This window comes from Salvelinus namaycush, chromosome 32, assembly GCF_016432855.1.
Source record: "Salvelinus namaycush isolate Seneca chromosome 32, SaNama_1.0, whole genome shotgun sequence".
Taxonomy (NCBI): Eukaryota; Metazoa; Chordata; class Actinopteri; order Salmoniformes; family Salmonidae; genus Salvelinus; species Salvelinus namaycush.
In genome coordinates this window covers 31,418,688-31,433,972 of record NC_052338.1, presented here as the reverse complement: position 1 = coordinate 31,433,972, position 15,285 = coordinate 31,418,688, and the positions used below count along the sequence as shown (strand labels likewise).

General features: G+C 45.4%; 1 protein-coding gene across 1 annotated transcript in view; it reads right to left on the bottom strand.

Moving 5' to 3' along the window:
- Positions 1 to 15,285, bottom strand: part of LOC120027366 (gamma-aminobutyric acid type B receptor subunit 1-like) — a 131,163-nt gene that overhangs the window by 72,026 nt on the left and 43,852 nt on the right. The window contains exons 4-6 of the mRNA XM_038972282.1: positions 10,726 to 10,827; positions 5,952 to 6,017; positions 4,854 to 5,045 (exon numbers count right to left, since the gene is read on the bottom strand). Coding sequence (XP_038828210.1) covers positions 4,854 to 5,045; positions 5,952 to 6,017; positions 10,726 to 10,827 — 360 coding nt within the window. The remainder of the gene's footprint in view (positions 1 to 4,853; positions 5,046 to 5,951; positions 6,018 to 10,725; positions 10,828 to 15,285) is intronic.

The following is a 15,285-nucleotide window of genomic DNA, read 5'->3' as shown; positions in this document are numbered from 1 at the left end:
GGGTTTACCGGGCACCGCCAGTCCTGTGGTGGGAAACAGCTCACAGATGAGAGAGGTTGAAGGAGAATGGCAAGAATCGCACAAGCTAACAGGTGGGCCGCAACCAGACAAAATAACGACACAGTACAACAGTGGTGTGTAGAGCGGCATCTTGGAACGCACACCTCGTTGATCCTTGTCATGGATGGGCGATTTGCAGCAGACGACCACACCGGGTTCCACTCCTACCAGCTGAAAACAAGAAGAAGTGGCTCCAGTGGGCACACGATCACCAACACTGGACAATTGAGAAGTGGAAAAATATTGCCTGCTTCGCCGAATCACGGTTCCTGTTGCGTCATGCTGATAGCAGAGTCAGGATTTGGCATAAGCATCATCAATCCATGGACCCATCCTGCCTGGTACAGGATAGAGTACTGGTGGGGGGAATGTTTTCCTGGCACACATTAGGTCCTTTGATACCAATTGAGCAATGAATGTTTCCGACACCTTATAGAATCCATGCCCTGAAGAATTCAGGTTGTTCTGAAGGCAAAGGGGGGGGGGGGGGGGGGGGTTCTGACCTGGTACTAGATGGGTGTACCTAATAAACTGGCCGGTGAGTGTATATTACGACGTTTGCTAGCCTAGCATGGATTTCAACTTCTCTCAGATTCACATTCACTTAGAAATGTCCACACTTACCAAGAATGGCATTTGGTAGTTCATTTCAGCCGGAGATTTCAGAGGCTTTTAGCATACTTTTGGCATCTTTACCAACAGGATAAAACATATACAGTGCCTTGCAAAAGTATTCATCCCCCTTGGCGTTTTTCCTATTTTGTTGCATTACAACCTGTAATTTAAATTGATTTTAATTTGGATTTGATGTAATGGACATACACAAAATAGTCCAAATTGGTGAAGCGAAAAAAGCAATATTTTTTTTTTAATTCAAGAAAAAAAAAAACGGAAAAGTGGTTCGTGCATATGTATTTCCCCCCCTTTGCTATGAAGCCCATAAATAAGATCTGGTGCAACCAATTACCTTCAGAAGTCACATAATTAGTTAAATAAAGTCCACCTGTGTGCAATCCAAGTGTCACATGATCTGTCACATGATCTCAGTATTTATACACCTGTTCTGAAAGGCCCCAGAGTCTGCAACACCACTAAGCAAGGGGCACCACCACCAAGCAAGCAACACCATGAAGACCAAGGAGCTCTCCAAACAGCTAAGGGACAAAGTTGTGGAGAAGTACAGATCAGGGTTGGATAAAAAAAAATATATGAAACTTTGAACATCCCACGGAGCACCATTTAAATCTATTATAAAAAAAAATTGAAGAACAAAATAAGCAAACACGTTTGGTGTTGTGGGAGACTCCCCAAACATATGGAAGAAGGTACTCTGGTCAGATGAGACTAAAATGGAGCTTTTTGGCCATCAAGGAAAACGCTATGTCTGGCACAAAACCAACGCCTCTCATCACCCCGAGAACACCATCCCCACAGTGAAGCATGGTGGTGGCAGTATCATGCTGTGGGGGTGTTTTTCATCGACAGGGACTGGGAAACTGGTCCAAAATGAAGGAATGATGGATGGCGCTAAATACAGGGAAATTCTTGAGGGAAACCTGTTTCTGTCTTCCAGAGATTTGAGACTGGGACGGAGGTTCACCTTCCAGCAGGACAATGACCCTAAGCATACTGCTAAAGCAACACTCGAGTGGTTTAAGGGGAAACATTTAAATGTCTTGGAATGGCCTCGTCAAAGCCCAGAACATCAATCCAATTGAGAATCTGTGGTATGACTTAAAGCTGAACCCATCCAACTTGAAGGAACTGGAGCAGTATTGCCTTGAAGAATGGGCAAAAATCCCAGTGGCTAGATGTGCCAAGCTTATAGAGACATACCCCAAGAGACTTGCAGCTGTAATTGCTGCAAAAGGTGGCTCTACAAAGTATTGACTTTGGGGGGGGTGAATAGTTATGCACGCTTAACTTTTCCATTTTTTTGTCTAATTTCTTGTTTGTTTCACAATTAAAAATATTTTGCATCTTCAAAGTAGTAGGCATGTTGTGTAAATCAAATGATACAAACCCCCCAAAAATCCATTTTAATTCCAGGTTGTAAGGCAACAAAATAGGAAAAATGCCAAGGGGGGTGAATACTTTCGCAAGACACTGTAGCCTGCCCTGCATACTAGGCTATAGATGCAGATCATGTTACAGCTTCAAAGGGAGAGATCGTTCGAGGAAGGAGATGGAGACAGTTTGACAGATTAAGGTAGAAAAGCTATTGTTAAGAATAATCATTCATTTACACTACTGCTATAGGGTTTACTGGGTATAGTTACTTAAAAATACAATAATGTTTTCATATTACAGCAGTTATGATGGTTATTAATTATTTATTTATAATTATTTATTTACGTTCTTCATCGTCACGGTTATACAATTACCGTACCAGCCCTACTCACTATGTTAAACAAACATCAAATTTCGACTTGAGTTTTTGAGATCATGCACACCCACTCCCTCCCCTCCCTCGGCTCCAGGCTGCATCCAGCAGCTGCGTCTGTCAAAGCTGCAGCCCTGAAGAACCATCGCCTCGACAACCGCAGCCTCTTCACGCCTCGTCACCAAACGGGGCTTTGATCAATAAGAGACAACTCTCTAGCCTCTCTAGGCTGCTTTTGACTAGGGCCCATAGGTAAAAAGGGACGCGTCCTCTAGTATCTCTCCCTCTCTGCCACTTCAGCACTTCCAGACAGCACAGCCCCAGTGTAGCATTTCATTAAAAAAAACATTAACAAAAGTGTTTATTTATTCAGAGTTATATTTTCTACCAGCTACTCTACAGGGCAACGGTGATAATTCAGAGCCGAGACTTCAAGAGAGAGAAACGGTTTGCAGCACTCGAACGTTTCTCTCTCTCAAAGCTTTTCTTCTACGAGGTAAAACTTCAAAGGAGATGGGTAATAATACAGATGAGTTACTGTGAATAGCATCATGAAGCTCTGCTCCTCTCCAGTCACGGCAGTACAAACTAAAGAGGGTCATTACACTAGGGAAAGACTGGGACAACGTTAAAGTATATGTCCCAAAATGGCACCCTAAACCCTACCTAGTGCATTACTTTTGACCAGAGCACTACTATTCATGGATTTCACGTCAATACATTGCTGAAAGTTCTATGAGGTCCGACTGAACTTTCTACTCTAGAGTACATTTCAGTGACTTGGAAACACAATGACATTTTCTAAAGGTAAATAATTAGTAGGAAAACCTTTTGTCATCATTGTGATGTCGTCAAACTGACTTTAGAGTAGCTAACGTTGTGAGGGGAGAGCACCAGATTTTAGCTAGCTAATGTTAGCATTGCTAGCATTGTTGCTAACGGCAACGTTGCCATCTATCTAAAGTAAATCTGACGACATCGCAACGATGACAAAGTTGTTTCCCACTAATTATTTGCCTACTTTAACAATGTAATTTTATTTCCAAGACACTGTAGTGTAATTTAGGCAACATTATCTTAGATAGATGCAACACTTTAGATAGATGACACCTGTTTAGAATGAATGGACAAAACTAAAAAGTTGTTCCTCAGTCCCAGGAGAACGTTCATACCAATGACGTGACCCGGCCGTGAAACTCATGAATATAGGGACTAGAGTACCGTCAGTGTCATAGTGACATGGGCCATTAAACACTATATAACAATCTCTCCTTCCATACAATATGTTGCGATACACATTTTATTTATGTGTATAATAAAATACTGAAATTACTATTACTTATACCACTGCTTTGTATAGTCGATTCTGATAGGTCACGAGTATACCACTGCTTTGTATAATCGATTCTGATAGGTCACGAGTATACCACTGCTTTGTATAGTCGATTCTGATAGGTCACGAGTATACCACTGCTTTGTATAGTCGATTCTGATAGGTCACGAGTATACCACTGCTTTGTATAGTCGATTCTGATAGGTCACGAGTATACCACTGCTTTGTATAGTCGATTCTGATAGGTCACGAGTATACCACTGCTTTGTATAGTCGATTCTGATAGGTCACGAGTATACCACTGCTTTGTATAGTCGATTCTGATAGGTCACGAGTATACCACTGCTTTGTATAGTCGATTCTGATAGGTCACGAGTATACCACTGCTTTGTATAGTCGATTCTGATAGGTCACGAGTAGAAAAATAGTAACAGTAAATAGTAGAGAGGGTAGTATATGTTAAAATCAAATCAAACTTTATTTGTCACACGCGCCGAATACAACAAGTGTAGACCTTACCGTGAAACGCTTACTGACAAGCCCCTTAACCAACAGCGCAGTTCAAGACGAGTCATGTTGAAATATTGAACACCATTACAGAAATAATACAATCTTATAACACACGCAGAGGAATGCATTGCACACTGCAGTGGCTGGTGGAATGTTAGGTAAGAGTTTTCAGAGAGAACCAAGAACCGCTTATAGAATCACAATGAGTGTATTTCTATGTAACCACTCACCCTGTGTCTTACAATGGAGAGATATGTATAATACTGTATATATTACTACATGGGTGCATCCCAAATTGCACCCTAATCCCTATATAATGCACTACTTTTGACCAGGGCCTCCTATTCCCTATATAGTGCACTACTTTAGACCAGGGCCTCCTATTCCCTATATAGTGCACTACTTTAGACCAGGGCCTCCTATTCCCTATATAGTGCACTACTTTAGACCAGGGCCTCCTATTCCCTATATAGTGCACTACTTTAGACCAGGGCCTCCTATTCCCTATATATTCCCTATATATATGGAATAGGGCGCCATTTGGGATGCACCCTATATCTCTCTCACCAGATTGGAGGCCCCTCGGACGGTCTCGGGGTTGAGCATGACGATCTCCGTGGTAACGTGGCCCTCCACCGCCTCTGTCATCTGCTCCACGGTGCAGTTGATTGACGGGTCTTTGATCTTGAACCAGTTGTCTGCGTACCAACCAATCAGGAACCAGACATATTTCTTCCCATAGAGCTTCTCCTTGTACACCTGTAGGATAGAGGGAGAGACAGGAGAGAGAAAGAGAACAGAAAGGAGTGAATGAATGGGAATGTAAAGAAAGATTTCAGGGGGAGAGAGAGAGAGAGATGGGGGAGAAAGAGAGAGAGAGATGAGAGAGAGGGAGACCGGGGAGAGAGAGAGAGAGATGGGGAGAGAGAGAGATTGAGAGAGAGAGAGAAAGCGAAAGAGAGAGAGAGAGAGATGGGGGAGAGCGAGAGAGATGGGGAGAGATAGATGGAGAGAGAGAGAGGGAATGGAGGAGAGAAAAGGAGTGAGTGAGTGAAAGGAACGGTAAAGGAAGCGATGAGCGGACAGGTGTGTTAGACAGAAGATATCAGAGTGTATGGAGGAAGAGATAACACAGACAGAAGATATCAGAGTGTATGGAACAGAGAGATAACACAGACAGAAGATATCAGAGTGTATGGAGGAAGAGATAACACAGACAGAAGATATCAGAGTGTATGGAGGAAGAGATAACACAGACAGAAGATATCAGAGTGTATGGAACAGAGAGATAACACAGACAGAAGATATCAGAGTGTATGGAGGAAGAGATAACACAGACAGAAGATATCAGAGTGTATGGAACAGAGAGATAACACAGACAGAAGATATCAGAGTGTATGGAGCGGAGAGATAACACAGACAGAAGATATCAGAGTGTATGGAGCGGAGAGATAACACAGACAGAAGATATCAGAGTGTATGGAACAGAGAGATAACACAAAAAGCGATAAAAAGACAAATCTAGAGACATTGACGCGAGCCGTGAGCAATACAAGCTGGAATCAAATATTTAAAAAAAAAACACAAAAAAGGATATTGTCATTCCAACAAAAATGTTAAGATATCAATCCACAGAGTTGTGAACAGCAAATGTATCTTCTGTACCTCGCAGAAAACTTTTCTGGCTTCTGTCTCGTAGAAGAGCCCCACGATGATTCTGGCATCTTGCCGCTGGGGATTCAGAGAGGGAAGAAAAGAGTCACACAGGAGATGGGAATACACAACACACACAGGAAACAGGAGGGAAGCAACCACTCTAATGGGGAGGGAGTCTCAGATGTACAGGTATCGGCCGGTAACTCTACCAATAACCGATATTGAATAGAATTTTAAAAAAGGGGAATCTCATGCTGATCAGAACACTTGCTGCCATTTTCCATGATGTCATTATTGTCACAATGTATGAAATCACCTTTTGAAGCATAGTTAATGGACAATTGCTCTTTTATGAGAATTCAGTGTGTAAAAATGACACTTTTTTACTTTTCCCGCTGTAAAATTATATATTTGTAGATATTGGATTCGGTACACACACACACACACACACACACACACACACACACACACACACACACACACACACACACACACACACACACACACACACACACACACACACACACACACACACACACACGTTCCACAGAGAGACACACACAAACACATACACACACCCCCTCCCAATACCCAAACGCAATGCACCGCGCAGCACAACTCATCTTCCCCTCTGGTGTGTTACATTCATGTTGTTACCATGGTTCCTACGGCGATGACCAATTAATATCACACAACAACCCCAGGCCGGCATGCCAGGAAAGGTTATGCTAAAGTAGGCACCAGCCAGGAAGAAAGCAAGGAAGGAATGATAGGGAGGAGAGGATGAGGGGGGAGGGGAACAGAAAGGTAGAGGAGGGAAGGGGAACAGAAAGGTAGAGGAGGAACAGAAAGGTAGAGGAGAGAGGGGGGAGGGAGGGGGGGAAGGGGAACAGAAAGGTAGAGGAGGGTAGAGCGGGAACAGAAAGGTAGAGGAGGGAGGGAGGGAAGGAAGGGGAACAGAAAGGTAGAGGAGGGTAAAGCAGGAACAGAAAGGTAGAGGAGGGTAAAGCGGGAACAGAAAGGTAGAGGAGGGTAGAGGGAGGAACAGAAAGGTAGAGGACGGTAGAGGGAGGAACAGAAAGGTAGAGGAGTGTCATGACCTGCCCTTTGGAGGAGGATCATAGCCCCCCCCCCCTACGCTCACTCTCTCCACAGTTGTATGACGGTCATAAATACCTGCAGGGAAACTCTCTCTCCCACTTTCAAAAATGGAAGTTAAATCCCTTTGTTACCACAGAGAGAGATGTTGAGGTACGGTAACATCAAAAGGTTAAATAATGAAACAGTATTTCTGTAATGTATTTGGAATGGTCCGTGGGTATTTAAAGAACAATCCTGCCGTATTTGTTAATCATTTGTATTGTAACTAAGGACAGTAGAACAACATAACTGTATCTCTGAATGTGTATATTTCCCCGTTACCAGACTTACATCTAAATGTTGTGGAACTTATATGATTAAATATTAAACTATTTGTGAGAAGATGAAATGTGATGTTAGCTTACTAAATGAGAGAACTGTTTTTCATATGAAGTCTTAACCAATTCAGTGGCCACGCCCACGTGAGCACAGACACAGCCTCTTTTTCCCCAAGTGGCCTAATGACAAAATGTACATTAGGCCAATGAGACCAACAGCGTGAGCTGAGAGGGCCGCAATGGATAGAACTCTGAAACCAGAAGAGGTAAGGACGCAGTCCAAACCTCACGAATGGTTAATAAATCTACAAAACCAAAGACTGCACATTCACATTCTGCAGCTGTATATGTAAAATTGTCTAGGAAAGTCGACCGAAGACAAGAAGAGAACATTTCCCTATCGAACGACCATTGGTACGCCTGACGTATACATTATAACAGAGCTACAACTACGAAAGACTTTGATCGCTGGTGGACAGACCAGAGACTTTCTGTCGGTTACTCCCCAGGCGGATCGATTGTTTTCAACGGAGAGACAGCAAAGACAGACACGCGTAAATATGTCAATTGCAATTCCATGAGCATAGTTATCCACTGTGTGTATAATAGTGAATTCCTTTGTTTTTTCTCCCGCTCTTTCTTACATGCCCCTCCCTTTTCATTTTGTGTACCAAGCCGTCATATCGGTTTAGTCCACTAGGGACTTTTCATTGCATTATGTAGTACTCAATGTGTAACATTTCCTGTGTGTGTGTGTGTTTATGTAATTCTGTGTGATTATTAAGTTAGTTAGTTAGTAAATAAATAATTAAGCCAATTTATATATCGCTGATTCATCATTAATCTAGGGTTCGTGCAGATATCAAAGAGTTTGCAACATTCAGAATATGACTGATGGGGTAATAATACATTAATAAGTGACTGTAATCGATAAGATATGAAAATATCTGAAGAGAGTTAAATTCAGAGAATAGTAACTCTTTAAACATGTCCCCGTTGTGCCCCGACTTCCTAGTTAATTCATGTTTACATGATTAGTTTAATCACGTAATCATTACACATAGAGAATTGATTTGATAATATAACAGTCTTCACTTTAATGATAGTCAAGACACGACAGGAGGTAGAGGGGGGAAGGGGAACGGAAAGGTAGAGGAGAGAAGGGGAACAGAAAGGTAGAGGAGGGAAGGGGAACAGAAAGGTAGAGGAGGGAAGGGGAACAGAAAGGTAGAGGAGGGAAGGGGAACAGAAAGGTAGAGGAGGGAAGGGGAACAGAAAGGTAGAGGAGGGTAGAGGAGGGAAGGGGTAGAGGAGGGTAGAGGAGGGAAGGGGAACAGAAAGGTAGAGGAGAGAAGGGGAACAGAAAGGTAGAGGAGGGAAGGGGAACAGAAAGGTAGAGGAGGGTAGAGGAGGGATGGAGAACAGAAAGGTAGAGGAGAGAAGGGGAACAGAAAGGTAGAGGAGGGTAGAAAGGGGAACAAAAGGGTAGAGGAGGGTAGAGGAGGGATGGAGAACAGAAAGGTAGAGGAGAGAAGGGGAACAGAAAGGTAGAGGAGGGTAGAAAGAGGAACAGAAAGGTAGAGGAGGGTAGAGGAGGGATGGAGAACAGAAAGGTAGAGGAGAGAGGGAGGAGAGAAGGGGAACAGAAAGGTAGAGGAGGGTAGAAAGGGGAACAGAAAGGTAGAGGAGGGAAGGGGAACAGAAAGGTAGAGGGAGTTAGAGGGGAAACAGAAAGGAGGGTAGAGGGGGTCAACCTTATGCTCCAATTAACTTGAGTCTCTTCAAAATAAGACAGGATTTCCAGTAATGCTCGCCCTGTGTTTCTGCGGTAGTGGCGGCAGCGGTGATTATGTCTGATTCGCTACGCCAGCCAGGGCCCTTGCTGCTCCTCCTGTACTAATGGTGTGTGTTTGTGTGTGTGTGTGTGTGTGTGTGTGTGTGTGTGTGTGTGTGTGTGTGTGTGTGTGTGTGTGTGTGTGTGTGTGTGTGTGTGTGTGTGTGCGTGTGTCTGTGTGTGTGTGTGTGTGTGTGTGTGTGTGTGTGTGTGTGTGTGTGTGTGTGTGTGTGTGTGTGTGTGTGTGTTAGAGTCTCTCTGGGGTTTGTTCACCAAGCTCAGACGTGATTGATCTCATGTGTTCAATCACCTGGCAGTTGCCATGGCAGCAGGGGGGATAAACCAGGAAGAGAGTGAGAGGGAAGGAGTGAGGAAGGGAGGGAGGTAAGAGAGAGAGAGGGAGGGAGGTAAGAGAGATAGGGAGAGGGAGGTAAGAGAGATAGGGAGAGGGAGGTAAGAGAGATAGGGAGAGGGAGGTAAGAGAGATAGGGAGAGGGAGGTAAGAGAGATAGGGAGAGGGAGGTAAGAGAGATAGGGAGAGGGAGGTAAGAGAGATAGAGGGAGGGAGGGAGGGAGGGAGGGAGGGAGGGAGGGAGGGAGGGAGGGAGGGAGGGAGGGAGGGAGGGAGGGAGGGAGGGAGGGAGGGAGGGAGGGAGGGAGGGAGGGAGGGAGGGAGGGAGGCGAGAGAGGGAGGGAGGGAGGGAGGCGAGAGAGGGAGGGAGGGAGGGACGAAGGGAGGGAGGGAGGTAAGAGAGGGAGGGAGGTAAGAGAGGGAGGGAGGTAAGAGAGTGAGAGGGAAGGAGTGAGGAAGGGAGGGAGGTAAGAGAGAGAGAGGAAGGGAGGGAGGTGAGAGAGAGGGAGGGAGGTAAGAGAGAGAGGGAGAGAGGGACGAAGGGAGGGGGGGAGGTAAGAGAGAGAGGGAGAGGGAGGGAGGGACGAAGGGAGGGAGGGAGGTAAGCGATAGAGGGAGAGGGAGGGAGGGAGGGACGAAAGGAGGGAGGGAGGTAAGCGAGAGAGGGAGAGGGAGGGAGGGACGAAGGGAGGGAGGGAAGTAAGCGAGAGAGGGAGAGGGAGGGAGGGACGAAGGGAGGGAGGGAGGTAAGAGAGAGAGGGAGAGGGAGGGAGGGACGAAGGGAGGGAGGGAGGTAAGAGAGAGAGGGAGAGGGAGAGAGGGACGAAGGGAGGGAGGGAGGTAAGAGAGAGAGGGAGAGGGAAGGGAGGGAGGTAAGCGAGAGAGGGAGAGGGAGAGAGGGACGAAGGGAGGTAAGAGAGAGAGGGAGATGGAGGGAGGGATGAAGGGAGGGAGGTAAGCGAGAGAGGGAGAGGGAGGGAGGTAAGCGAGAGAGGGAGAGGGAGGGAGGTAAGAGAGAGAGGGAGAGGGAGAGAGGGACGAAGGGAGGGAGGGAGGTAAGAGAGAGAGGGAGGGGAGGAAGAGAGAGAGGGAGATGGAGGGAGGGAGGGAGGGAGGTAAGCGAGAGAGGGAGAGAGAAGGGAGGGAGGAAGGGAGGGAGGTGGGAAGTGAAGGAGGCACCTTGAGGTTCTTGACAGCTGGGGCGGGGTCGGTGAGGAAGCTCTGGCGAACACTGATCTCTATCCCAGCCTCCTTGGTCCTCGCCTCTAGATCATCCAGCGTCTGAAGGAGAGATAAAACATGAAAACAGACATCACTGACTTCATTCAGAGGCTTTGTTTAGTATTGTCAGTACAACATGTCTTGACAGAACAGACAGACACACAGACACACAGACCAAGGCTGGCTCCAGGCATAAGCGAACATAAGCAGAACTCATTCGGGTTCTGAAGATAATGTTGAGAGTTAGAATAGTAGGTGCAAGTTCAAAATGTAGTTTTGCATAAGCAAATTTTCTCTTGTTTACGTCAGTCACTGACAGTCATTCAATTCGCCATGTCAGCTAACACTTGCTTTATTGCTTAATTAGTCTAGCCAGCTATCTAAACTTGGAGCATCATGTCCGGATACCAGCCGGTCACGAAGGGCACGTGCCCAGGACCGCAGACCTCCAAGTGGCCCCAATTTGATTTTGTTAGTTGCTCTCACTCAGATATAATTAATATGGCAGAAGTAATGGCAAAATGTGTAGAATTTCATGAAATCAGGTTGGTTGTCAGTCCCCACCTCCCTATAACTCTGAGTACGGGCATGTCATTTTGATTCTCAGTTACATTGTTTTCCAATTTTGAGCCAAATGTAAATTGTGTGAGCAATAATAGGACCAAAGCGTAGTTTACATTCTTTAAGGACGTATCAGTGGAGACCACCTCTTCCAGGGCAATAGGAGACACAATATTACATTGTTTAAGGGATATATCAGTGGAGACCACCTCTTCCAGGGCCATAGGAAACACCATATTTCTCTCTATACTCAGCCAGGGGGAGGAAGAATCATGTCTAAACCAATTCAGGATGGGGTGAAATGCTAGAGCCTGGAAATACAACTTCAAGTTTGGTACGGATAGTCCTCTTACGTATTTCTCTCTTTGTAAGTTTGTTCATTTTATCCGAGATCCCTTACCTTGAAACTGGACTATGAATTTTGTCCCAATAGCCAGAAGGGGGAGACATGGGAACTATTGAACTACAGAAAATCAGCCGTGGCAATATATTCATTTCGACAATTAGATATTCTGCCGCTTAAAGCAACTGGGATGTAAGTCTACCTACTGAGGTTGGTTTTAATTGATTTGAGAGTTCTGTTAAAGTTCTGGCAATGGTTTTCTCTAAGAAAGGCAATAGATCTACTAACAAATATTTAAAATAGGAAACTATTGTGATTCCATAAGTAGAGATGGAGTCCTCCATCAGGTTCCATAAGTAGAGATGGAGTCCTCCATCAGGTTCCATCAGTAGAGATGGAGTCCTCCATCAGGTTCCATCAGTAGAGATGGAGTCCTCCATCAGGTTCCATAAGTAGAGATGGAGTCCTCCATCAGGTTCCATAAGTAGAGATGGAGTCCTCCATCAGGTTCTATAAGTAGAGATGGAGTCCTCCATCAGGTTCCATAAGAAGAGATGGAGTCCTCCATCCGGTTCCATAAGTAGAGATGGAGTCCTCCATCAGGTTCCATAAATAGAGATGGAGTCCTCCATCGGGTTCCATAAGTAGAGATGGAGTCCTCCATCAGGTTCCATAAGTAGAGATGGAGTCCTCCATCAGGTTCCATAAATAGAGATGGAGTCCTCCATCGGGTTCCATAAGTAGAGATGGAGTCCTCCATCAGGTTCCATAAGTAGAGATGGAGTCCTCCATCAGGTTCCATAAGTAGAGATGGATTCCTCCATCAGGTTCCATAAATAGAGATGGAGTCCTCCATCAGGTTCCATAAGTAGAGATGGAGTCCTCCATCGGGTTCCATAAGTAGAGATGGAGTCCTCCATCAGGTTCCATCAGTAGAGATGGAGTCCTCCATCAGGTTCCATCAGTAGAGATGGAGTCCTCCATCAGGTTCCATAAGTAGAGATGGAGTCCTCCATCAGGTTCCATAAGTAGAGATGGAGTCCTCCATCAGGTTCTATAAGTAGAGATGGAGTCCTCCATCAGGTTCCATAAGAAGAGATGGAGTCCTCCATCCGGTTCCATAAGTAGAGATGGAGTCCTCCATCAGGTTCCATAAGTAGAGATGGAGTCCTCCATCAGGTTCCATAAGTAGAGATGGAGTCCTCCATCAGGTTCCATAAGTAGAGATGGAGTCCTCCATCAGGTTCCATAAATAGAGATGGAGTCCTCCATCGGGTTCCATAAGTAGAGATGGAGTCCTCCATCAGGTTCCATAAGTAGAGATGGAGTCCTCCATCAGGTTCCATAAGTAGAGATGGATTCCTCCATCAGGTTCCATAAATAGAGATGGAGTCCTCCATCAGGTTCCATAAGTAGAGATGGAGTCCTCCATCGGGTTCCATAAGTAGAGATGGATTCCTCCATCAGGTTCCATAAATAGAGATGGAGTCCTCCATCGGGTTCCATAAGTAGAGATGGAGTCCTCCATCAGGTTCCATCAGTAGAGATGGAGTCCTCCATCAGGTTCCATAAGTAGAGATGGAGTCCTCCATCAGGTTCCATAAGTAGAGATGGAGTCCTCCATCAGGTTCCATCAGTAGAGATGGATTCCTCCATCAGGTTCCATAAGTAGAGATGGAGTCCTCCATCAGGTTCCATAAGTAGAGATGGAGTCCTCTATCGGGTTCCATCAGTAGAGATGGAGTCCTCTATCGGGTTCCATCAGTAGAGATGGAGTCCTCCATCAGGTTCCATAAGTAGAGATGGAGTCCTCCATCAGGTTCCATAAGAAGAGATGGAGTCCTCCATCAGGTTCCAAAAGTAGAGATGGAGTCCTCCATCAGAATCCATAAGTAGAGATGGAGTCCTCCATCCGGTTCCATAAGTAGAGATGGAGTCCTCCATCAGGTTCCATAAATAGAGATGGAGTCCTCCATCGGGTTCCATAAGTAGAGATGGAGTCCTCCATCAGGTTCCATAAGTAGAGATGGAGTCCTCCATCAGGTTCCATAAATAGAGATGGAGTCCTCCATCGGGTTCCATAAGTAGAGATGGAGTCCTCCATCAGGTTCCATAAGTAGAGATGGAGTCCTCCATCAGGTTCCATAAGTAGAGATGGAGTCCTCCATCAGGTTCCATAAGTAGAGATGGAGTCCTCCATCGGGTTCCATAAGTAGAGATGGAGTCCTCCATCAGGTTCCATAAGTAGAGATGGAGTCCTCCATCAGGATCCATAAGTAGAGATGGAGTCCTCCATCAGGTTCCATAAGTAGAGATGGATTCCTCCATCAGGTTCCATCAGTAGAGATGGAGTCCTCCATCAGGTTCCATCAGTAGAGATGGAGTCCTCCATCAGGTTCCATCAGTAGAGATGGAGTCCTCCATCAGGTTCCATAAGTAGAGATGGAGTCCTCCATCGGGTTCCATAAGTAGAGATGGAGTCCTCCATCAGGTTCCATCAGTAGAGATGGAGTCCTCCATCAGGTTCCATAAGTAGAGATGGAGTCCTCCATCAGGTTCCATAAGTAGAGATGGAGTCCTCCATCAGGTTCCATAAGTAGAGATGGAGTCCTCCATCAGGATCCATAAGTCTCTACTTATGGAACCCGAACATGGGAAAATCAAAAGAAACCAGCCAAGACCTCAGAAAAAAACTGTAGACCTCCACAAGTCTGGTTCTTCCTTGGGAGCAATTTCCAAACACCTGAAGGTACCATATTCATCTGTACTAACAATAGTACGCACGTTTAAACACCATAGGACCACGCAGCCGTCACACCGCTCAGGAAGGAGACGCGTTCTGTCTCCTAGAGATGAACATACTTTGAGGCGAAATGTGCAAATCAATCCTAGAACAACAGCAAAGGACATTGTGAAGATGCTGGAGGAAACAGATACAAAAGTATTTATATCCACAGTAAAACGAGTCCTTTATCGACATAACCTGAAAGGCCGCTCAGCAAGGAAGAAGCCACTGCTCCAAAACCGCCATAAAAAGCTAGACTACGGTTTGCAACTGCACATGGGGACAAAGATCGTACTTTTTGGAGAAATGTCATCTGGTCTGATGAAACAAAAATAGAACTGTTTGGCCTTAATGATCATCGTTATGTTTGGAGGAAAAAGGGGTAGCTTACAAGCCGAAGAACACCATCCCAACCGTGAAGCACGGGGGTGGCAGCATCATGTTGTGGGGGTGCTTTGCTGCAAGAGGGACTGGTGCACTTCACAAAATAGACAGCATCATGAGGAAGGATAATTATGTGGATATATTGAAGCAACATCTCAAGACATCAGTCAGGAAGTTAAAGCTTGGTCGCAAATGGGTCTTCCAAATGGACAATGACCCCAAGCATACTTCCAAAGTTGTGGCAAAATGGCTTAAGGGCAACAAAGTCAAGGTATTGGAGTGGCCATCAAAAAACCCTGACCTCAATCCCATGGAAAATTTGTGGGCAGAACTGAAAAAGCGTGTGCGAGCAAGGAGGCCTACAAACCTGACTCAGTTACACCAGCTCTGTCAGGAGGAATGGGCCAAAATTCACCCAACTTATTGTGGGAATTTTGTGGAAGGC